The sequence below is a fragment of the Stegostoma tigrinum genome, chromosome 42 (genome assembly GCF_030684315.1).
Source record: "Stegostoma tigrinum isolate sSteTig4 chromosome 42, sSteTig4.hap1, whole genome shotgun sequence".
Classification (NCBI taxonomy): Eukaryota; Metazoa; Chordata; class Chondrichthyes; order Orectolobiformes; family Stegostomatidae; genus Stegostoma; species Stegostoma tigrinum.
The window spans coordinates 12,521,864-12,546,777 of NC_081395.1; the positions used below are offsets into that span (position 1 = coordinate 12,521,864).

The 24,914-nt window shown below is 45.4% G+C and overlaps 1 protein-coding gene across 1 annotated transcript; it reads left to right on the plus strand.

Moving 5' to 3' along the window:
* Nucleotides 1–118: 118 nt before the first annotated feature.
* yif1a (Yip1 interacting factor homolog A (S. cerevisiae)) lies at nt 119–23,425 on the plus strand. The gene is made up of 8 exons (XM_048525226.2): nt 119–301; nt 4,767–4,990; nt 9,302–9,406; nt 11,026–11,110; nt 12,602–12,659; nt 19,355–19,510; nt 20,521–20,614; nt 21,750–23,425. Exons 1-8 carry the CDS (start codon nt 274–276, stop codon nt 21,900–21,902), a joined length of 903 nt encoding a protein of 300 aa, XP_048381183.1. The 5' UTR covers nt 119–273; the 3' UTR covers nt 21,903–23,425.
* Nucleotides 23,426–24,914: the final 1,489 nt, after the last annotated feature.

Genomic DNA, 24,914 nt, shown 5'->3' on the forward strand with positions numbered 1-24,914 from the left:
GAACAACAACGCACGCGCGCCGACCAATCGAACTTGGTGCTTGCCGCGACTGGCCTTTGATGGGCAGGGCTTCCGACCAATGGGGAACCGGGATGCAGCGCGGGCGGAGGCGGGGACGTGGTGACGGGTGACGTGGAACGGCAGTGGGTTCGGTGGAGAGGGTACGGCGGTCTCGTTCGGGGGTAAGGGGGACACTAACAGTGACACGTACACAGGCAGAAGTGTGGTCGACCCCCCCCCCCCCTCTCTCCAACAACAGAATTGTCGGCGGCCATGGCTCAGCACATCAGCTACCGGCAGCGTAAGTGTCTGTCTGTGTAAATATATCCCCCTCCCCCATAGTGGTATTTGGATGGGGGATGGTCTGAGGGAGCATTTTGAAGTGGTAGAAGGGGACCGTGAGGAGGTACTTTTGAGGGGTGGGGTGGGGGGGGACGAGAGGGATTTTGTGTGTGTGGTCGTAAGTGGGCACGTTTTAATGGAGATGGCAGGAGAGTCTGAGATAACAAGGTTTAGAGCTGCATGAACACAGCAGGCCAAGCAGCATTCGAGGAGCAGGAAAGCTGACGTTTCAGGCCTAGATCCTTCATCAGCTTTCCTGCATCTTTGATGCTGCTTGGCCTGCTGTGTTCATCCAGCTCTGCACCTTGTTATCTCGCATTTTCATAGAGGGCGTTTTAGTGGGAGGGGAAACGAAAGGGACGTTTTAGGGAGGGCAGAGCGTGGTGGTTCCTCTCCGGGGGAGGAACAGAGGGGGGAGAAGAGGAGAGAATGGGGGCTTCCTCTGGAGAGGGGTGGTGGAGCAGGGAGGGGAGAGGGTGGGGGTCTCCTGTTGGGTGGGTGGAGCAGGGGGAGGGGGTGGGAGAGGGTGGAGGGTTTCATATGTCAGATTGAAGACTTTACGAGTAAGTGAGAGGGTAGGGACTTGGATTGCTGCTGAGCTGGAGCGAGAAATTGGAGGTTGGGAATAGTGACCACGTGTGAGGGGGTGATGGGCAATACAGATAATATGGGTGTGAGTGACCATGTGGGTTTTTAAATTTGATAAGAACCAAAAGAACTGCGGATCCTGTAAATCAGGAACAAAAACAAAGTTGCTGGAAACGTTCAACAGGTCTGGCAGCATCTGTGGAGGAGAAAAAAAGAGTTAACGTTTTGGGTCTGGTGACCCTTCTTCAGAAGGCTCTGAGGAAGGCTCATGGGACCTGAAACGTTAACTTTTTCTTTCTCCTCCACAGATGCTGCCTGACCCGATGAGCTTTTCCAGCAACTTTGTTTTTGTTCTAAGTTTGATGCTCCATGTCTGAGTGGGAATTTAGGAGTGACAACAAATCTATTTTTAATTTGAGCCATCTGAAAAGTTCAAAATTGCTTTAAACAAGTGGTTACCTCAAAGTCTATAATATCAAATCCAGAATTGTTCCAATTTTCTGAGTTCCTCTGATCGGATTTCAGCAGACTAATGAAGGGACATGTTGTGATTGGGATTAGGTTTGCAGTGGATCCCATTTCTAATCTTGAATCTGATATTGGGTGGTGAGTGTACAGGTGTTTCATGTTCAAGAGTGAGCAATGTGGGGTGGTCAACAACAGTTTCACCTCCCTCTATCAACCAGTTCTTGTCATCACATCTGTGTTTTATATGATTTGGCATTCTCTCATTTCTACTGCTGCCCTGTATTGAAATGCCATTCGAGTCTGCATTGTGGAGGTCACTGTGCAATGAGTGCTACTGCAATAAACTGCAGAGCTGTCAGACCTGTAACGTAGTACAGAAACAATAGTAGTCCTTCTCAGATTTCTTTTTGCCTCCACTCTGACTCTATTTTGAAGCTTGAAATATGCCATGACCCCCGAAGGAGAGTGTGGTGGGAGTTGGACTAAGTGCTGGGAGAGTTCAAGGGTATTGAGAGATTGAATAGTGAGGCAGAGTATCGTGGAAAGTGTTTGTACTGCAGAGTCTACTAAACAAAATATCCTTTTCTCTGGCTTTTTTTGGAGCAGGAGTTGGGCCTTAGATATATTCCCATTAGGCCACACTCACTACTTGTAAAAAAATCCTGAGGACTTGAAGGGGCTTCCCAGTTGATAGTGCTCAGGTTAAGCTCCAGAATAGCCTTTGGAACTTGTCACTCCAAAATCTGTTTCTCAAACCTATCTGAGCTACAGCGGATTCAACAGAAAACCAAATCATCAGACACCTAGGAGGGTTTTAAGCCCCTTGAGTCTGCGCTGGGTTCTTTTGAAAGAGCTAACTACTTAGACCCATTTCTGTTGTGCTTTACCCGACCTTATAATTTTGTCTTTTCAGTTGTATCCTTTCGATAGTGACGACTGAACCTGTATAAAATTGCAAGATGTTAGTATGCAGTACAGCAGCATTCAGGGAAAATAAGTAGATGGCAGGTGACTTGAATAGATATTTTGCATTTGTCTTCACTATGGAAGATGTGATGGAACAGGTTTGAGGGACTCATTCAGTATGTTTGTGTCAATGTTTCTCAGTGATCAGCAAGACAAGTTGAATGTAATTTATTTCAAGGGGGTTGGAGTATTTAAAATAGGGGTGTTTTGCGCAGTTATAGTGCGTTGATGAGGTCTGTGAAGTTACGCTTCACAGTTTTGGGCTCCTTTATTTAAGAAAGGATGCAAATGTGTTTCAAAGCATTCGGAAAAGGCTTACTTGACTGATATTTGGGATGAGGGGTGTGGGTGTTAGCTTTTGAGGAAATTTTCAGCCTGTGTCTATTGCGGAAGATTGAGTTTATCGAAACAATAAGATCCTGAAGGAAATTGACAAGGTGCATTCTAAAAAGCTGTCTCTCCTGGGAGAGACTGGATCTAGGAAACACAGTTTAAAAATGAAGGGTTGCTCAGTTGAGAGAAAGATGAATGTTTTCTTTGGAACTCTCATCCCCAGAGAGCATTGGAGGGAGGAAAATTGAATGCAGTTTGGAAGAATAAGGATGTATTTTTGCAGCTGCACAAGGCCTTGGCAAGATCACACCAGAGGTAGTGCGAGCTGTTTTGGTCTCATTACCAAAGAACAAATATGCTTGCCATAGAGGATGTGCAGTGAAGATTCATCAGACTGACCCCATGGGTGGCAGGTTTGTTTCATGAGGAGAAATTGGGTCACTGGAGTTCAGAAGATTGTGAGGTGATGTCATTCAAATGTACAAAATTCTGAGAAGGCTTATCAGATTTGGTACAAGGACAATGTTTATTCATAGAACCCCTACAGTGTGGAAACAGGCCCTTCGGCCCAACAAGTCTACACTGACCCTTGCAGCATCCCACCCAGACCCGTCCCCCGATAACCCACCTAATCTACACATCCCTGAATACTACGGGCAAATTAGCGTGGCCAATCCACCTAGCCTGCACATCTTTGGACTGTGGAAGGAAACTGGAGCACCCAGAGGAAACCCACACAGACACAGGGAGAACGTGCAAACTTCACACACAGTTGGCTGAAACCCAGGACCCTGTGGCTGTGAGGCAGCAGTGCTAACCACTGTGCCATCGTGCTGCCCCATTCTGGCTCCAGAACAAGGAGTTATGTTCTCCAGATAATGGATAGGTCATTTCAGACTAAAATGAGAAGAGGTTTCTTCACTCAGACAGTGGTGCACCTGAGGAATTCTCTTGTGCAAGGCTGTGCAGAGTGAGTAATTTAATATATTTAAGAAAGGAATAGGTTTCTAGACAGTGTTTAAGGGTGTTAGGAGAACATGAGTGTGGTGTTGAGATAGAGGCTAAGCCATGATCATATTGAATGGCAGACTAGACTGAATGAGGCAAATACCCTACTGTTGCAGAAAGCTTCTGTGTCTGCGCTCTTATAAAACATGGATAGGTAAGAATAGAGAGTTGAGGTCGCACCCAGATCAGCCATGATCTAATTGGCAGCAAAGGCATGAAGTGGCCAAGTGGTCTAATTCACCTAATTTGTGTGTTTGAATGCTTCCACCTGTTTACTTGGCTGTAGGTTCCAGATCATAGCATTATTTGTACAGTTTGAGTATAACATGAGTTCAAGTTGCCCAGACAGCACCCTGAAGGGAGAGCAATCTGAGAGCACAAAAGGTTATTTTTCAGGCTGTGAAACGATCAGTGTGGACGTTCTTTCTGGAGGGGAGTAGGAGATGGGCTTTGATCTGATGGCTCATGTTAAACGCTGTTTTATTTAAAGGTAATCAGTGTCCAAGTAAATTGTCTGAATGGGTTTTGAGTGTTATAGTAGGGCATAATCTCCTGTATCTTTTAACAGACTTTGGCTACATTATCAAAGTCCAGGAGCAGATGGGGTTTTGGTAGAATTCTCCCTCTCTGACATAGAGCTCGATCCAAAAATTTTATGAATGGCAGTGCACTATGCTTGCTGACATCATTAGAATATCACAGACTGTAACCTGGAAGGCGACTGTATATGATAAAACAAAATTCATTCGATTTTGACTCTGAGAATATCCCAAAGCTGTTCTTTTCATTGGTACAAACTAAATCCCGGGATCATGATTCCAGGTTAACCCCGATGCCTGATGTGTTCACCAGGTCTGGCACTCTGCATGAGGAGCTGTGGATAGGAATGAAGTAGAATTGAGATTTACATAGAACATGTGCATATGGAAGCTGAATTGTGACCTCCCATAACACTTGTATCTCGGTTCCTTGATTTTTTTTTGGCTGGTGTCTTGTCTGTTTGAAGTTCTTTTGTGAGCCTGCAACCCCTGACCAGGATGACCTTTGTACTTACTTCCTAGCTCCCAAACAGAGAGGGCGGCCTCCCGTCTCCAATATGATGGACCCAAACCAACTTTTCGATGACACCAGCGCCTCGCAACACCCTCAGTCCACCAGCTACACAGTCCAAGGAATCGACGTGGGGCTTCCAATCAACAACTTCCTCAGTGAACCAGTAGCAGATTTTGCCATGACTTATGGCACAACAATTGCCAGCCAAGGAAAAGACATGGTCCATAAAGAGGTAGGTAGATAGCTGGCCATGCGCTTAACCATTGCTATCACAGCCCCGGTCAATGATTATAAATTACACTGCTCTCTCTGGTGCAGTTCCAACTATGTAATGCATCCATATTTAACATGATCATCAGCCATAACTGTGATGCAAATGGGGAAACATCAGTTCCTATGTTGGTAGCTATACTGGTCAAAACAAGCAATGTATTGGGCAGATGCAGCTTGCTAATCAATCGTTTGCATCTTGCTCAAGGTGCATCAAATGCAGGAACTAACCTAAGAAAATAATACCTCGTTAATGTTGTATCATGTCAACAGCACAGAAGGGGGCCTCTCACTAGATTGTCCTCACACCCCTATGCATCTCATCTTGTCCACAAATCCTTGAGCAACTGTCAACTTCTCCCTTAAATACATTTGTAGTCTCTCATCCACTTCCCGTTTTATTGGGTTCTATATTCACCCCCAATCAGAGTAAAGAAGTTTGTCCTGAAACCCTGATCAGATTCTTTAATGACTGTCTTGCATTGATGGCACCTGGTTTAGCTATCCTGTATGATTGGAAACATCTGTGGGCAGCATGGTGGCACAGTGGTTAGCACTGCTGCCTCACAGCAACAGGGGCCTGGGTCCGATTTTGCCCTCAGGCGATTGTCTGCGTGGAGTTTGCACAATCTCCCTGTGTCTGTGTGCGTTTCCTCTGGCTGCTCTGGTTTCCTCCCACAGTCCAAAGGTGTGCAGGCGAGATGGATTCGCCATGCTAAATTGCCTGTCGTGTTCAGGGATGTGTAGATTAGGTGGGTGATAGGGGGATGGGTCTGGGTGGGATGTTCTGAGTGTCGGTGTGGACTTGTTGGGCCGAAGGGCCTGTTTCCACACTGTAGGGATTCTATAAAAACAAAATCTCTGTGGCTGCACTTTGATCAATCATAGTTTCTGTACTTGAGTCTTTGAAATTCCTTTCTCAAATCTGAAACTGCCCAGGAATAAGTTAAGTGGCTGCTTTTTAAAAAATGTAGACATATGGAGTCTTTGACTTGATGAACAGTGGCAGAAGAGTTCGAAAGCAGGGGAGCTTTGCATCAATGTTAGATCCAAAACTAAGGTCTTGTCTGATCCTGAAAGCCTAGTTGATAAAGATGGAAGCACCTTTTTAAAAAAACTTAATTCAAATGGGTGTTTCTGGCTTGGCTAACTTCTATTCACTTCCTAAATACTCTTGCCAAGATGATGGTGAACTGCTGCCTTGAACCACTGCAGTCATTATGATGTGTGGGCACCTACAGGGTTATTAGGGAGAAAGTTCCAGCATTTTGATCTGGTGACTGAAGGAATGGTCAATATCTTTCCAAGTCAGGATGATGCATAGGTGCAGCATCACTTTCTTTCTTTTCTTCTCTATGCATCCATTTATAAACCCAAGGATCTTTTAAGTTTCGACTGTTTCAGCTTGCCTGGCCACCTTCAGATGCGTGCACATGAACCCTGATGTTCCTGTGTTCCTGTACACCCCTCAAAGTTGAACCGTTGTGTGTATTTCTTCTACCAAAGTGCAGTGTCTATCATTTCTTTTGCATTAAATTTAATTTGCCAGGTGTCTGCCTATTTGGCTAGGTTAGAAATGGCTATCTGAAGTCTGTCTGTGTCTTCCCTACAATTCATTATCCTTTCTCGCATAGTACCTTGTGCAAAATTAGAGAGTTTGCCTTTAGTACTGACATCCAAGTTGTTCATATAAATCAGAAGAAACAATGTTCTCAACACTGATCCTTGGGAAACACCACTTACAATTTGCCTCTACTTTGAGAAATGCCCATTTATACGTATCTTCTGTTTCCTCTTTTAATCTAACATTAAATCTGTGCTTCCAATCAATCGCAAACATTTCTATTTCACATAAAATAACTTTTGATGTTGCAGATGACACCAAAATTAGTTGTCTAGTGGACAGTGAACATTGTTATCTCAGAGTACAATGGGACCTTGATCAGATGGGCCAACGGGGCTGAGGAGTGGCAGTTTAATTTAGATAAATGAGTTGTTGTGTTTTGGAAAGGCAAATCAGTGCAAGACTTGTACAGTTAATGGTGGTGTCTTGAGGATTGCTGACCAAAGGACCTAGGGCTGCTGGTTATTAGTTCCATGAAGGTGGAGTCAGAGGTAGACAGGGTCATGAAGAAGGTGTTTGGTACGCTTGCCTTTATTGGGCAGTGCACTGAGTATCGGAATTTGGATGTTATGTGCGGTTGTACAGGATATTGGTGAGGCCACTTTGGGAATACTGCATTCAATTCTGGTCTCCATGCTATAGGAAAGAAGTTAAACTTGAAAGGGGTCAGAAGAGATTTACAAGGATGTTGCCAAAGTTGGAAGTTTGAACTACAGCGAGATACTGAATATGTTGGGTTCTCCATAGTGTCAGAGGCTGAGAGCTGACGTAAGAGGTTTATAAATTCGCGAGGGGCGTAGAGAGGGTGAATAGCTAAGGTCTTTTTCCAGAATAGGTGAGTCCAAAACTATTTAAAATCTCTAGAGGGCATAATTTTAAAATGAGCGGAGGGCAAGATTTAAACAGGACTTACGGATCAGCTTTTTCACACGGAGGGTGGTGCGTATATGGAATGAGCTGCCAGAGGAAATGGAGGAAGCCGGTACAATTACAACATTTAAAAGGCATCTGGATGAGTATATGAATTGGAAGGGTTTAGAGGGGTGTGAGCCAAACGCTGAGAAATGGGAATAGACTAATTTAGGATATTTGGTCGGCACAGATGGGTTGGACTGAAGGTTCTGTTTCCGTGCTGTGCGTTTCTTATGACGCGATATGTGGTTCAGAAGGTAAGTTGCAGTTGGTTGTGTTTCCATGTATGTGATGCGTTTTTGGGGAGATGGTGGCATAGTTGTATTAACACTGCAGCTATAATCCAGAGCCCTGAGCTAATGTTCTGGGTTCAAAGCTCATCGTGGCTCTTTGTGAAACTTGAACTCATTAAAAATCTAGACCAGTAACAACCATGTAACCGTTGTAAATTGACATAAAAGTCCATCTAGTTTGCTAATGCCTTTTTAGCGAAAGAAATCTGGCTGTCGTGACTCCAGACCCCAACGTTGATAGACAATGAATGCTGGCTTAGCCAACAATGACCATAATCTTAAAAGATAAACTCAAAAATTTGTTGCCATTGCCCTTCTTAGGGATACTAGTTTGTTATAAGTGCTGTTGAAGGACCCTGTGGTTGTAGTACATCTTATAGATTGTGCTGGTTGGTGCGAGAGACAGTTGATGTTGAAGATGGTGGCTAGGATGCTAATTAAGTGAGCTATTTTGTCTTGGATAATGTAGAGCTTTTTGAATATTGTTGGAAAGTTGGGTATTTCATCATGGTCCTGATTTGTGCCTTGTAGATGGTGGACAGACTTTAAGGAGTCAGGAGGTGAATAATTGCTGCAGAATTCCCAGCCTTTTACCTGCTTTCATAGCTAATATATTTATAATGCTGGTCCAGTTCAGTTTCTTGACAGCAGGACCTTCGGTATCCCTTGTAGAAGATGCCTGGGATGTAAAAATTCAGCTATATAGAGAGTCAAGCTGGGTTTGGACCCAGGAAACTAGAAACGGTGTTTGTGAATACCCTTATGAGAGCTTTTGATGGCGTAAGCACAGAGAAACTATTTCTAGTGGCAAGAAAATGGAAAACTAGAGGGACTCAGACTGACGATAATTAGCAAGGGAACTGCTGTGAAATTAGAAACTCTTGATAAAGTAAACCGTGGTCTGAAACGTGATGTCAAGAAGGGTGGTGGAAGTAAATTCAACATTAACTTTCAAAAAGAGAATTGGATAACTTTGCCAGACTTGTGGGGAAAGAGCGGGTATGGGTCTAAATAGATACTAGCATAGATACAATGAACCAACTGGCAACCTTCTAAGTTGAATCATGCTGAATGTGTCGATTGTGTCTGTGCTGTCACGACAAGTGTTCAAAAGAACTGCGGATGCTGTAAATCAGTAACAAAAACAGAAATTGCTGGAAAAGCTCAGCAGGGTCTGGCAGCATCTGTGTTGACAAATGTTTATTTTATCTCATAGCAATGATGCTGTGGAATGGCCTGCCTGGACACTTTAGAGGGTGCTGACTTTCAACCACTTGATGTGGGACCAAGTCACCATTTGGACTGTGTGTCAGATAACATCAGCATCACAGTCCTGTAAATGCTTCTCATCTGTTACAAGCAGTGCCACAGGGAATTATGCTGGTATTTTAACCTTGCAGGCTCAGACCAGATTGACTGTGTTTCTCTCTCTTCTTTGTGACAGCTGAACAGGTTTGTGTCAGTCAACAAGCTGAAATATTTCTTCACAGTTGACACCAGATATGTTACCAAGAAGTTGGCGTTGCTGCTGTTCCCGTATACCCACCAGGTACAGAAATGCTCAGGAGGGTTTCTGTGGGGTATTGTTATGGACAGAGTAGAGAGTCAGACTGACCTCTTTGTTTTCTTTACCTTCTTTCCTTAATCAAAGTGATTTACTTGTGAAAAGGCTATGGTATGTGTCCCGAACTTCTGTTTGCAAAGTCATTTTTTTAAAAATGAGTCTTAACACTCTCAGGTTTAAGTCAAGAGTGTTATTTATTGTTATTCAAAGCTGATGAATTATTTTATGGAATTCCTTTTGTCTGTAAAAGGTAATTTTTAAAATTTAATTTTATTATGTATCCTTTCTGAAATGGGCCATGGTGTGTTTCCTCCCAAACTGTCTGTGAAGTTTAATTACACACGCATGCGCACGCACACGTGCGCACACACAACCTCTTTCAGGCTTAAGATTTCTTTTTACTCCAGGAACAAGACACCACCGTTCTTCCAGAGGTCTGAATATTTCTTACCCTATTATTCATGCCCGCAAACTGTTCATCTGCCTGGGAAACAACTACATAGATGTGGCAGGCAGGTTGCCTGTGTCATGGGCAACCGGTCATTACTATACAGACCAATCAGTTACTTATTGCTAGTCAAATCTCATCCTGTATACAATCCCTGGTCTGCAACTAAATTTCTCCCCACTGCTGGAACAAACAGCGGTATAAATATCAATTTGCTTTTTAAAAAGTGCAGGAATCTCTTCCATACTTGGTTTTTAAAGTAGTCCTTTTCCTATTTCAGCCCACAATCAAATATAGAAATAAAAAGGTAGTCTTTTCACTGGACAGGGAAATTCAACCTAGCGAGGTAGTTTTTATGTCTTTTGACGAAATAAAACTGGTGATTAACGTGGGGCTACTAGCAGAATTGTAGATTTCATTGTAGAGTTGAGAAAAGTACAGCAATATGAGATAGGCATACACAGACTTAGTCCACTTTTCTGGGAATTCTAAATGAACACCTACTTGTGATCTTGGATTGACCCAAAGTGCATCACAGAAGAACATTGATCTCTTTTGTGTGGAAAGATGCAACAACCAGTTAGAGCTTAAGGACTGGCAAACATTAATTCAACAAATAACTGGGTCCCTGTCCGCCTTAAAGGCAGGCGAGGCATTGTTTGAAAAATGGCACCTGTGACAGCACAGCACTCCCTTGATACTACATTGCAGGGCCAGCAGAGATTATACCCTCAGGAGTAGGTGAAGTGAGTTGGGGTTTGAGCCAAACACAATGCAAAACTGGGAATGGAGTACATTAAATCTGCTGGCAGGATGTTTCTTGTATAATACTGTAGGATTTTCATCAGGATCAGAACAATTTGTACAGTGTTCTTCATGCTTTCGTGCCAGATATTTTGAGCTGTTCCACTCGATTACAAGACCTTGGGCCTGAGGAGGCTTACCATTTGTTTGACATGCATGGAGCTATTACTTTGAGTTCCAGTGTTTAGAACAGTTTAACAAGGGAGGTGCACAACATAACCTGCACAGAATGTTAATAATAAGACAGGCAGCAAAGCAACAAATTTATAGTTGAACCATTGTATCCACTTGAAGTTTGAACTGAAAACTCTAGGGCTGAGATTCTCAATGAAACTTTTTCATCTCATCTTAGAACTGGGAGCTTGGCTACCGTGTTGACTCACGCCTGACGCCACGAGAGGACTATCATGCGAATGCTCCCGACCTGTACATTCCAAGTGAGTGCGTAACATGGTTTTTCAGGTTCCAGTCTGGGGTGATAACATTCAAATTTTTATACAGTGCTTCTATCAATCTGTATGCTTCCCTAAGCACTTTGCAAGTGTTACAACGTAGGCAAAATGGCAACCAATCTGCATACTGAAAATCCTGTTAAGCAGCGATGTGGTAATGACCAGATGGTTTTTCTTTTTAATTAGTTATTGTCAAGTCTAAATACTAGTTGGGACACCAGCAGGGCTCCTGTGCTGCTCCTTCTATTCCATGGGGCTATGAAAGTACAGATGAGACATCAACTCAAATGTGGCCCCTCTGACAGTGCAGTGCTCCCTTGGTACTGTAATGGGTTCTCAGCCTTCTCGAGGGTCAATAAATGCTGTCTGAAGCAGAAAAATCCTCATCCCCTGAATATATTTTCTTAAAGTTCACGTATACACAGAGGTCATTGGTAGTGGGACTCAAAATCAGGTCAGCTGTCACAACATCATTACTTGTTCTGCCCACTAATAGACTTAATGGGATATGTTGTTCTGAAGTGCATCTCCCAACTATGCTTTCATTATTTATTGAAAGGAAATATCCTAAAACTCTCTCTTGGTAGTTAAAGATCAATTTTCATGTATGTCGTACATCAACCATACATGAAGGCCCAAGACAGAACAGAAAGAACTGCGGCTGCTGTAAATCAGAGACAAAAATAGAAGTTGCTGGAAAATCTCAGCAGGCCTGGCAGCACCCATGAAGAAAAATCAGAGTTAACATTTCAGGTCTGGTGACCCTTCCTCGGACTTCCAATTACTCACAAACTGCTAAATCCAATACCAGCACATTATCAGTACCAGTGCCTTAGAGCTGCAATTATCACGCCAGTTCAACAGAAACATACTTTATTTTAAATTGAGAGCTGGAGTTGCAATCCCCTGTACTCTTTGACTTTGGTCCAGTGGCGTGGCATTTAACTTGATTCAGGATGTGGTGTCCCTCATCCTCCACTAAGCCCAATGACCAGCTGCCACAGTGTGTAAACAACCCCTCTTCTGGTAGGGTGGAAATGAGACCCCCTATTCCAATCCCCCGGTAGTGGTTCTGACTTGTACTTGTACTTCAGTGTCCACAGAGAACAGTTTGTTCTACGTGATCCAACACTACACCATTGTGCTATTTGGAGTAACCAACTGAATTATTCTCTTGAGCATCTCCAATTTCTGTAACTCCACTGTTGGCAGTCGTGCCTTGCTACCTGGCTCAGGAGTTCTGGAATTTCCTGCCTAAACTGCTCTAGCTCTCTCCTTCTCGTAGATTTCTTTATAGGCTGCCTCATTAACCAAACTTTTGGGAATCATCCTGATTATCTCCTTGCGTAGCTGTATGCCGTACTTTGTTTTGGAATCCTTCTGTAAAGAACTTTGTGATGTTGTATGTTAACAGCACTGCAGCAATAAAGATTTATTGTTCAGGAGCTGACTGCTGTCTTTGGTTTTCTATTTCAGCCATGGCTTTTATTACATACATCCTGTTGGCTGGGGTGGCACTGGGCATCCAGCAGAGGTTAGTATATCTGAAATACAATTAGTTCTCCTATCAAGATTATTTGTATTCCTGAAGCAGCAACGTCCGGAAACAGAAACATACATTGGCGTACTGGCACGCATAGGGCTTCCCAGTGGCCACACAACTTAGAGGGAGCATTGATGCACGGCCCACCTCCAAACGTGGACATAGTGAAGTTGAGGAAGGGAAGTACCGGAGATACAGTTTTCTAGTTTGAACCAGCAAGAAGCAGTACAGATACAGTCAGTGGGGGTACTTAGAGGGGGGAAAAATAGGAGGTATCTGTCCCAGGTATGACTGTATTAGTGCAGGTTTCAAAAAGCTCCATGGTAGAAAAAGTATAGCTGAGATCCACATTGACTCCACTACCCCCCCCCTCCCCCCCCCCCCCTTTCAGTTAAGGGTGTTGCAGAACGAATCCAAGGAGAAGTCGTTCATTGCAGGGTACAGTTCCGCTAGCCAGAGGAGGCCGAGAGTAGATTGGGAATGGTTGGGTCTCTGTTCACGGAAGAAGCAGAGACACGGGCATAGTTGCTCAGTGGTTAGCACTTCTGCCTCACAGTGCCAAGGACCTGGGTATCAATTCCACCCTTGGGCGACTATTTGTGTGGAGTTTGCACATTCTCCCTGTGTCCGTGTGGGTTTCTTCCGATGCTCTGGTTTCCTCTCGCAGTCCAAAGATGTGCAGATTAGGGTGGATTGGCAATGCTGAATTGCCTATAGTGTCCAGGGATGTTTAGGTTAGTGGGTTAGACATGGGGAAATCAGGAGTAGGGGAATGAGTCGGGGTGGAATGCTCTTTGGAGGGGTGGTGTGAACTAGTTGGGCTGAATGGCCTGTTTCCACACTGTAGGGATTGTATGATCTTCTAAGATCTATGATCTGGCCGCAGGATAGATGTGTAGCAGAATTAGTCTGTGGTGAAAAGGTTACAGTGTTGGGAAGATGTTGGCTACACGTGAGTCACAGACATAGGGAAAAGACTACACAAGAGGAAGAATTAGGAGTTTGCAATAGGAAGACATTAAATTCTATGGTCAGGATGGGGAGTGAAGAGCTGGTTGCGAATGTGCCAGTGGATAGCACTGTTGCACTGCATCTGACGGCATTGTGTAGCACTGTGCTGTCGGTGGAGTTGGACAAGTGGATCATAAAATCCGTACAGTGTGGGAACAAGCCCTTCGGCCCAACAAGTCCACACTGAACCTCAGTGCATCCCACTCAGACCCATTCCCTGATAATCCACCTAATCTACACCTGCCTGAACACTACAGGCAATTTAGCATGGCCCATCCACCTAACCTGCACATCTTTGGACTGTGGGAGGAGACCGGAGCATGTGGAGGAAACCCAAGCAGTCCAAGGGAGTATGTGCAAACTCCACACAGAAAGTTGCCCGAGGCTGGAATTGAACCTGGGTCCCTGGCGCTGTGAGGCAGCAGTACTAAGCACTGTACCACCATGCCACCCCATTCTGGCTGCAGTGTCCAGAACAAGGAGCTATGTTCTCAGGATAAAGGGTAGATCATTCAAGAACTGAAATGAGAAGAGGTTTCTTCGCTCAGATAGTGGTGCACCTGAGGAAGAAGGTTCAGTGATATTTATCAGTCCATTTGTGTCTGATCTGTTCTGCCTCCTCTTTGGTTGTGTTACAAACATAGAAAATAGAAGGAGGAGTAGGCCCAATGAACTTGCTGCACCATTCAATTCAACTATGGTTAATCTCTCAACATTTTGCTGTCTTTCATTGTCCCTTGATACCTTACGGCTTCTATAAATTTATATCTTATGTACATTGAGTGACATGGCCTTAACAGCTTTCTGTGGTAGGTAATTCCATTGGTTCATTCCCTCCTGAGTGAAGACGCTTCTCTTCCCCTTAGTCTGAAATGGCCTACTGTGTATCCTGAGTCTGTGATCTCCTCTTCTGCCTCTTTATCCCCCAACCCTCAACCCCCAAGGGAATACCATCCCTGGATCCAGTGTGTCCAGCCCTCAGGATTTTATACATTTCAGTGAGATCCCCACTAATTCTTTTAAACTCCAATCAATATAGGTCCAGTTAACCAGCTGTCTCCTCAAATGTGAAATCTTCAATCCAGGAATCAGTCTGGTAAACCTTCACTGCACTTCCGCTATGGCAAGCATATCTTTTCTTGGCAAGATCGAGAAAGAGTTGGAGTTGGGTCTCTTGGAGAGCAGTAAGGTGGAGAAGTCCCCTGGGCCCGATGGTATCTACCCCAGGTTATTGAGGGAGGCAAGAGGAGATTGCTGGGGCCTTGACCAAGATGTGTGTATCCTCACTAGTCACTGGCGAGGTCCAAGAGGACTGGCGAGTGATTAATGTTGCTCCTCTGTTCAAGAAGGGAAATAGGAATAATCTAGGCATCTCTTATAGTTGTTTGGGAAGCTATTGAAGAGAATTCTTAGGGATAGGGTTTCCACATATTTGGAAAAACATGGCCTAATCAGGGACAGTCAACATGGCTTTGTGCAGGGAACGCCATGTCTTACTAACTTGATTGGATTTTTCAAGGATCTAATGAAGGTAGAGCAGTGGATGTTGTCTACATGGATTTTAGTAAGGCTTTCAGCAAGGTCCCTCATGGTGGGCTCATCCAGAAGATTAAGATGCGTGGGATCTACGGTGACTTGGCTGTGTGGATTCAGAATTGGCTTGACCATAGAAGGCTGGCTGTAGTGGTGGAGGGGTGTTTTTCTGGCTGGAGGTCCATGACTAGTGTTGTTCACAGGGATCTGTACTGGGACTTCTGCTGTTTGTGATATGTGTAAATGACTTGGATGAAAATGCAGATGGTTAGTTAGTAAGTTTGCAGATGATACAAAGATCAGTGGAGTTGTGGGTAGTGTAGAGGGTTGTCAAAGGATACAACAGGGTATAGATCAATTGCAGATGGAGTTTAATCCCAGTACATGTGTGATGCTGCACTTGGGAGATAAATTGTTCAGGTAACGTGTAAAAGTTAATGGCAAGACCTTGAACATCATTGATGGACAGAGGGTTCTTGGGGTTTAACTCAATAGCTCACTGAAAGTGGCCACACAAGTAGGTAGGCTGGTACAGAAGGCGTATGGCATGCTTGCCTTTATTGGTTGGGGAGTTAACTGCAAGAGGCAGGATGCGATGTTGCAGCTTTATAAGGGTTTGGTTAGGCCACACTTAGAGTATTCATTCAGTTCTGGTTGCCACATTACAGGAAGGATGTGGGCGTTTTGGAGAGGGTGCAGAAGAGGTTTACCAGGATGCTGTCTGGATTAGAGGGTCTGAGCTATAAGGAGAAGCTAGAAAAACTTTTGTTTTTCTTACCTGAATGGACAACTTTGTATTTATCCATGGAATGCTCCAGCTTCCACGTATGCCCTCTCACTCAATGTTATCCAAATTATGCTGAAGCTCTTCACTTCCCTTACACCACTGTCAGTCCCACCTAGTTCCTCTAGTATTTAGTGGTTTCTATTAAACATTATCAACATTTATTATGCAAATTCACAGAGAGGGAAGGTGTGTGAATAGGAAGGTGTTTGGGTCCATTGAAATTGTGTGCAATGGGAGTTACTGGGAAAGGATTTGAACCATTGGGTAAATGGGATGGGGCTTGGGCCTGTTGCACTTATGCACACAGGAGTGAATGCTATATTTTGTAGTTAATAAAATGTGAGGCTGGATGAACACAGCAGGCCAAGCAGCATCTCAGGAGCACAAAAGCTGACGTTTCGGGCCTAGACCCTTCATCAGAGAGGGGGATGGGGGGAGGGAACTGGAATAAATAGGGAGAGAGGGGGAGGCGGACCGAAGATGGAGAGTAAAGAAGATAGGTGGAGAGAGTGTAGGTGGGGAGGTAGGGGATAGGTCAGTCCAGGGAAGACGGACAGGTCAAGGAGGTGGGATGAGGTTAGTAGGTAGCTGGGGGTGCGGCTTGGGGTGGGAGGAAGGGATGGGTGAGAGGAAGAACCGGTTAGGGAGGCAGAGACAGGTTGGACTGGTTTTGGGATGCATTGGGTGGGGGGGAAGAGCTGGGCTGGTTGTGTGGTGCAGTGGGGGGAGGGGATGAACTGGGCTGGTTTAGGGATGCAGTAGGGGAAGGGGAGATTTTGAAACTGGTGAAGTCCACATTGATACCATATGGCTGCAGGGTTCCCAGGCGGAATATGAGTTGCTGTTCCTGCAACCTTCGGGTGGCATCATTGTGGCAGTGCAGGAGGCCCATGATGGACATGTCATCAAGAGAATGGGAGGGGGAGTGGAAATGGTTTGCGACTGGGAGGTGCAGTTGTTTGTTGCGAACTGAGCGGAGGTGTTCTGCAAAGCAGTCCCCAAGCCTCCGCTTGGTTTCCCCAATGTAGAGGAAGCCGCACCGGGTACAGTGGATGCAGTATACCACATTGGCAGATGTGCAGGTGAACCTCTGCTTAATGTGGAATGTCATCTTGGGGCCTGGGATGGGGGTGAGGGAGGAGGTGTGGGGACAAGTGTAGCATTTCCTGCGGTTGCAGGGGAAGTTGCCGGGTGTGGTGGGGTTGGAGGGCAGTGTGGAGCGAACAAGGGAGTCACGGAGAGAGTGGTCTCTCCGGAAAGCAGACAGGGGAGGGGATGGAAAAATGTCTTGGGTAGTGGGGTCGGTTTGTAAATGGCGGAAGTGTCGGAGGATAACGCGTTGTATCCGGAGGTTGGTAGGGTGGTGTGTGAGAACGAGGGGGATCCTCTTGGGGCGGTTGTGGCGGGGGCGGGGTGTGAGGGATGTGTCGCGGGAAATGCGGGAGACGCGGTCAAGGGCGTTCTCGATCACCGTGGGGGGAAAGTTGCGGTCCTTAAAGAACTTGGACATCTGGGATGTGCGGGAGTGGAATGTCTTATCGTGGGAGCAGATGCGGCGGAGGCGGAGGAATTGGGAATAGGGGATGGAATTTTTGCAGGAGGGTGGGTGGGAGGAGGTGTATTCTAGGTAGCTGTGGGAGTCGGTGGGCTTGAAATGGACATCAGTTACAAGCTGGTTGCCTGAGATGGAGATTGAGAGGCCCAGGAAGGTGAGGGATGTGCTGGAGATGGCCCAGGTGAACTGAAGGTTGGGGTGGAAGGTGTTGGTGAAGTGGATGAACTGTTCGAGCTCCTCTGGGGAGTTCATCCACTTCACCAACACCTTCCACCCCAACCTTCAGTTCACCTGGGCCATCTCCAGCACATCCCTCACCTTCCTGGACCTCTCAGTCTCCATCTCAGGCAACCAGCTTGTAACTGATGTCCATTTCAAGCCCACCGACTCCCACAGCTACCTAGAATACACCTCCTCCCACCCACCCTCCTGCAAAAATTCCATCCCCTATTCCCAATTCCTCCGCCTCCGCCGCATCTGCTCCCACGATAAGACATTCCACTCCCGCACATCCCAGATGTCCAAGTTCTTTAAGGACCGCAACTTTCCCCCCACGGTGATCGAGAACGCCCTTGACCGCGTCTCCCGCATTTCCCGCGACACATCCCTCACACCCCGCCCCCGCCACAACCGCCCCAAGAGGATCCCCCTCGTTCTCACACACCACCCTACCAACCTCCGGATACAACGCGTTATCCTCCGACACTTCCGCCATTTACAATCCGACCCCACCACCCAAGACATTTTTCCATCCCCTCCCCTGTCTGCTTTCCGGAGAGACCACTCTCTCCGTGACTCCCTTGTTCGCTCCACACTGCCCTCCAACCCCACCACACCCGGCACCTTCCCCTGCAACCGCAGGAAATGCTACACTTGTCCCCACACCTCCTCCCTCACCCCCATCCCAGGCCCCAAGATGACATTCCACATTAAGCAGAGGTTCACCTGCACATCTGCCAATGTGGTATACTGCATCCACTGTACCCGGTGCGGCTTCCTCTACATTGAGGAAACCAAGCGGAGGCTTGGGGACCGCTTTGCAGAACACCTCCGCTCAGTTCGCAACAAACAACTGCACCTCCCAGTCGCAAACCATTTCCACTCCCCGTCCCATTCTCTTGATGACATGTCCATCATGGGCCTCCTGCACTGCCACAATGATGCCACCCGAAGGTTGCAGGAACAGCAACTCATATTCCGCCTGGGAACCCTGCAGCCATATGGTATCAATGTGGACTTCACCAGTTTCAAAATCTCCCCTTCCCCTACTGCATCCCTAAACCAGCCCAGTTCACCCCCTCCCCCCACTGCACCACACAACCAGCCCAGCTCTTCCCCCCCACCCACTGCATCCCAAAACCAGTCCAACCTGTCTCTGCCTCCCTAACCGGTTCTTCCTCTCACCCATCCCTTCCTCCCACCCCAAGCCGCACCCCCCGCTACCTACTAACCTCATCCCACCTCCTTGACCTGTCCGTCTTCCCTGGACTGACCTATCCCCTCCCTACCTCCCCACCTACACTCTCTCCACCTATCTTCTTTACTCTCCATCTTTGGTCCGCCTCCCCCTCTCTCCCTATTTATTCCAGTTCCCTCCCCCCATCCCCCTCTCTGATGAAGGGTCTAGGCCCGAAACGTCAGCTTTTGTGCTCCTGAGATGCTGCTTGGCCTGCTGTGTTCATCCAGCCTCACATTTTATTATCTTGGGAACTGCAGATGCTGGAGATTCCATTATCTCTGATGCTATATTTTGTAGTGATGTGTTTATCTGGTAATGGGGAATGTATATTTGTGTTTCAGGTTTTCTCCTGAGGTACTAGGAATGTGTGCCAGTACTGCTCTGGTATGGATTATTATTGAGGTTTTAGCCCTTGTCCTCGCACTCTACTTGATATCAGTACATACAGACCTCACTACATTTGATCTTATTGCCTACAGTGGATATAAGTATGTGGGGTAAGTGTTGATGAGGGCCTGCTCCATTGTGTTAACTCCTGCAAACAGTTATGATGATAGGCGGTCAGTGTAATAGCACTGTGCAAGGGAAATCATGCTTGGAGGAGGTAACAAGCAGAACAAATGAAAGGAAAGAAGTAAATTTGATGTATTTGAATTAGAAGATGTTTGATAAGGCATGACACATTAGGAAACTTAATTAGATAAGAGCCCATGGCGCTGGAGACAGTGTATTGGTGTAGGTAGAAGAAATGCTCACTAATTGAACACAGCATGTTGGGAAATGGGGGTCATTTTCAGCATGGCATCCTGTAACTTGTGCACAGGGATCAGTTCTGCAGCCGCCATTATTTATAATATATATTAGTGACATGGGGGAAGAAAATGCATGCATCATTGCCAAGTTTGTAAATGTAAAAAACAAAATGTAAACAAAAATGAATACAAAAGACAAGTACTAAGGATGACGCACATACAGTCTGCTGGGGATGGTGGGCAGATTGGGTGAGTGAACAAAAACTTGGCAGACTGGATGTGAGGTGACAGGAAGAAAAGAAAGGGAGTTGAACATTATTTAAATAGCGAAAGACTCAGAAAGCTGCAGCATTTGGGAGCCATCATGTGTGTATCACAAAAAGCTAGCATCCAAGTTCGGCAGGAAACAGGGAATGCAAAATGAATGTTGGCCTGTATTTCAAAGGGAATGGAATATAGTAACAGGGAAGTCTTGCTAAAGTTATACATGACACTAATTAGAACACTTCTGGAATACCGTAATAAATGTTGGGCCCTTATATAAAGAAGGATACGCTGGGGTTGGATATTGTCCAAGATTCAATAGGTTGATCCTAGGTATGGAAGGATTGTTTTGTGAGGACAGATAGAGTAGGTTGGGCTTGATAATACAGACTCTAACCTCTTGATTTCAGATAGTATCACTGTGATATTTAATTTCTGGTCATTCTTCATCTTGTGGTAAGGCAGTCGCTTCCTTTTCCTCTCTCCCTCAGGATGATAATCACTATCCTAAGTGGCTTATTGTTTGGGCGAGATGGCTACTACGTGGCATTGGCTTGGACGTCCTGCGCCATCATGTTCTTCCTGGTAAGTGACTCCTTTATGCACTCCTGCCTCTCAGTTTACAAGACTGAGAGATAATTATATTGAAAAGTACAAGACTCATAGGGGGCTTGTCAGGGAGTTTATGGAGAGATTGTATCCCTTTGTGTGGCAGCCCAAAATCTAGAGAACATAATCTCAGAGTAAGACGTCACCCAGCTAAAGCAGAAATAAAGACGAATTTCTTTTTTGATGCTCGTGAAACATCCTTTACCACAGAGAGCAGGCAAGGCTGGGTTGTTACGTATATTCAAGACTCAGGTAGATTTTTAAACAGGTGAGGGAATTGAGAGTGATAGGGGGAGAAAGGCAAGAGAGTGGATTTGGGGATAATCCAATCGACGATTTAGGTGGCTAGATGTAGCACATGACGCGATTGGGATCAAAGGTTATGGGAAGAAAACAGGATTAGGCTATTGAGTTTGATGATCAGCCATGATTATGATGAATGGTGGAGCAGGCTCGAAGGTCCAAATGGCTGCCTCCTGCTCCTATCTATGATGTATGAATTTAGGAAGCACAACTTTTTGGCTTTTCAGTGACCATGCTCAACTAACAGTTTGCAGTGCTTAGGACCTAATGTCTGATATTAGATGTAGTTCTGTGATTGACAGCACTTACTAAATGATCTTAAATGTTTTAGAATTAAGCTAACACCAATTTGAGATTTCTTTCAGGCTTTCAATGTAGCTTTCACTTGCTAGAAGCTACAGACATTCATATGCAGGGGCCCGTTCTGTAAAGACAAAATGAACACGTCCAGGCTTTGCATCTTTTTTGACTTAAACAAATCCATGGTGGACACCAGTTCCCTTGTGCGTTCTCTGTGGCATCCTTTCTTCATGCAGTATGAATTATTGTTCCCTTGGAAATTTTACACTCTTGCGATTCTGTCCTGGTGAGCACAAGACAAAAAGCTCCAACAACATATCTCTTTTATTCAGCAATTTAATAACGTGTTTGCACAGATGAGTTTTAAATTTACTCACTGTCTCCTCCCTCATCCACCAGCATCTCTCCATGCTTGTTGAACTGTTCTCTCTGAAGACTGATGGTACCACATCGCACGCGCTCTCACTGTCACTCTTTCTTTCCCTTCCCACCTTACCCCCCTGCACAGGTCCGGTCCTTGAGAATGAAAGTCCTGTCCTCCACCTCAGATGGAGTTACCAGCCATAGCTCCAGGAATCAACTACGGATGTACGTCACCCTGGCTGTTGCCGCATTTCAACCCCTCATCATTTACTGGCTGACTATTCACCTGATTCGGTGAGGGATAGTGAGATGGTAGTCCAGGATTTGTGGTGGGGTTGGGGGGCTAAGAGTGTCAAGTATTGGGGTTTTGCCATTCTATCCCAGTGTATCATCACACAATGTTAAGCTGGTCCCTTCCTCAGAAGGTGCTAGCAGTTTATAAAGGAGTGCCAAAAACTTTCTGCTTGTTTACTTTGAAAACAATTCTACAGTCACAGCCAGAGCTGTACATGGTACTAAATTCAGGATGGTTGCACCGTCTCTAATGCTGTCTGAGAGTGGAATATGAGCTCACTGTAGTGAGGACCTTATTGGACGGTGTGTCAGTCCTAGTGTACAGGAAAGTTTGAGAGGGTTGCACTGTCACATTGAGTTATAGCTCATTTAGATTGGGGCTGTGAAAACAAAAGACTTGAGAACAAAAGAGTCAAAGCACTCCACTCTAAATCTTTACTCAGTCTGTATTACAGTCTTCCCCACAAAAGGTTTTGAATAGAGCCCCCATTCCAGGATACACAACCAAGGCTGACAGTTCCGTGCTACACTGAATTAATATGCTAACCCAAGGCTGCATCTGCCCCAGATATTCCTTCCAACCGTACAATCCAACTGAAGCCTCCATAAAAGAAATTACAAAAAAAAACTGCTGCAATGTATTGTGCCAAAGCTGTTGCAGCACACACTGACACTGTTCATAAAACCGGTGTTCTCAGAAATTTGACCTCCCAGCCTAATTTGAGTTGTACTAGCAATTCTTCTCCCAGTTTTCAGTTCCTGCATTAGCCAGTTCTCTCCCTTGTTCCATTCTAAAACCATGTTTCCCTGCTTCTCTGACCCCGGCCGTTGGAGGAAGATGATTGCACCCGGAAGTAAGTGCCTTTTTAAAAAAAGTTCTCATTTCAATCCTACACTACCACTATAACATTGATTAACACCTTGGTGCAACTTCCGTATTTAATTGTAAAACTTTACTTTTATTTTGGAGCTGGGAGCCAGCCATCACCCCAGATACCCTCCTACATCTGCCATTTTAAAGTGTTTCCTGCCCCACCAAGGGGTGTTTCTTGTTCTTGCATGGTTGTTAGTAGCCTCATTAAGAGAAATAACTGAGAGTTGCAGGAGAGAGGATAGATCAGACTTGGACACCATCCTAGAGCCGTTATACTAACTGCAGTGTATTAGACTCTTTGGAGCAGCTAAACTGTTAACTCCCAGCTGTTGGTAGTGACAATAAAATGAGATGTCCCTCCCTGACTAGCAGGCTGTAATAAAACAGAGACTCCTGAACCTCACCTGCAGACTACCACAGGTACTGTTTTGCCAGTAAATGGACATTAATCCCGTAAATACATCGGATGACATACACGGAGCTATGCGTTGTTTTAATCAACCTGTGACTCCTTTGACCATTTGCTGTTTGAAGATGAATAGAGGACTTCTCTCATCAGTTGACCTTTGCAGTGGTTCTCAACGTAATGTGTTTTAAATCCTTGCCGTGCTGCTGACTCTGTAAATAATAAATAGAATGCATCATGTTTTAAACCTGTTGTCTGCTGTTCTACACTTCATGACGTCCAACGTTGGTTGCAAGTTGGATTGCCAGCCCCATTCCATATGAGGTCACTTATTCTGTGGTATGTGTTTTTGTCTTTCATGGCTGTTCACTGGTTGGTCCCAGTGTCATAGAAAATGATATTCCAACAGTGTTGTAGAAAATGGAACCACACTGGTTCCCAGTTAGAGAGCTCCTGATCCTTGCCTTACAGTTCACTGGCCATGAGTGGGGGAAAAAAATTAATATCTTGATTTAACAAATTTGTGGATGTCAATGAGCTACAATAACCATGAAGGATGCTGCATTTTCTTTTACTCCTACTTTCACAGGATATGGACATCAAAGGCATTTGTGATCCATCACACATTGCCACTTGGGGAAGTGGTGATAGGTGAACACCTTGAACCACTGCAATCCTTGTGTGGATGCAGACGTGGTGCTGTTAGGAGCGGAGTTTCATGATTTTGACCTTGTGATAGTGAGGAAATGGCCAATATAGAACATAGAACAGTACAGCACAGAACAGGCCCTTCAGCCCACAATGTTGTGCCGACCATTGATCCTCATGTATGCACCCTCAAATTTCTGTGACCATATGCATGTCCAGCAGTCTCTTAAATGACCCCAATGACCTTGCTTCCACAACTGCTGCTGGCAACGCATTCCATGCTCTCACAACTCTCTGTGTAAAGAACCCGCCTCTGACATCCCCTCTATACTTTCCTCCAACCAGCTTAAAACTATGACCCCTCGTGTTAGCCTTTTCTGCCCTGGGAAATAGTCTCTGGCTATCAACTCTATCTATGCCTCTCATTATCTTGTATACCTCAATTAGGTCCCCTCTCCTCCTCCTTTTCTCCAATGAAAAGAGACCGAGCTCAGTCAACCTCTCTTCATAAGATAAGCGCTCCAGTCCAGGCAGCATCCTGGTAAACCTCCTCTGAACCCTCTCCAAAGCATCCACATCTTTCCTATAATAGGGCGACCAGAACTGGACACAGTATTCCAAGTGCGGTCTAACCAAAGTTTTATAGAGCTGCAACAAGATCTTAAACTCAATCCCCCTGTTAATGAAAGCCAAAACACCATATGCTTTCTTAACAACCCTGTCCACTTGGGTGGCCATTTTAAGGGATCGATGTATCTGCACACCAAGATCCTTTTGTTCCTCCACACTGCCAAGAATCCTATCCTTAATCCTGTACTCAGCTTTCAAATTCGACCTTCCAAAATGCATCACCTCGCATTTATCCAGGTTGAACTCCATCTGCCACCTCTCAGCCCATCTCTGCATCCTGTCAAGGTCCCGCTGCAGCCTACAACAGCCCTCTATACTGTCAACGACACCTCCGACCTTTGTGTCGTCTGCAAACTTGCTGACCTATCCTTCAATCCCCTCATCCAAGTCATTAATAAAAATTACAAACAGTAGAGGCCCAAGGACAGAGCCCTGTGGAACCCCACTCACCACTGACT

What these genes read in the sequence shown, in the direction of transcription:
- yif1a (XM_048525226.2), top strand. Translation starts at nt 274, where the DNA reads ATGGCTCAGCACATCAGCTACCGGCAGC. An exon ending in TCCCGACCTGTACATTCCAA is followed by an intron (nt 11,111 to 12,601) that starts GTGAGTGCGTAA and finishes TTTCTATTTCAG; the next exon opens with CCATGGCTTTTATTACATAC. An exon ending in GCGCCATCATGTTCTTCCTG is followed by an intron (nt 20,615 to 21,749) that starts GTAAGTGACTCC and finishes CCCCCTGCACAG; the next exon opens with GTCCGGTCCTTGAGAATGAA.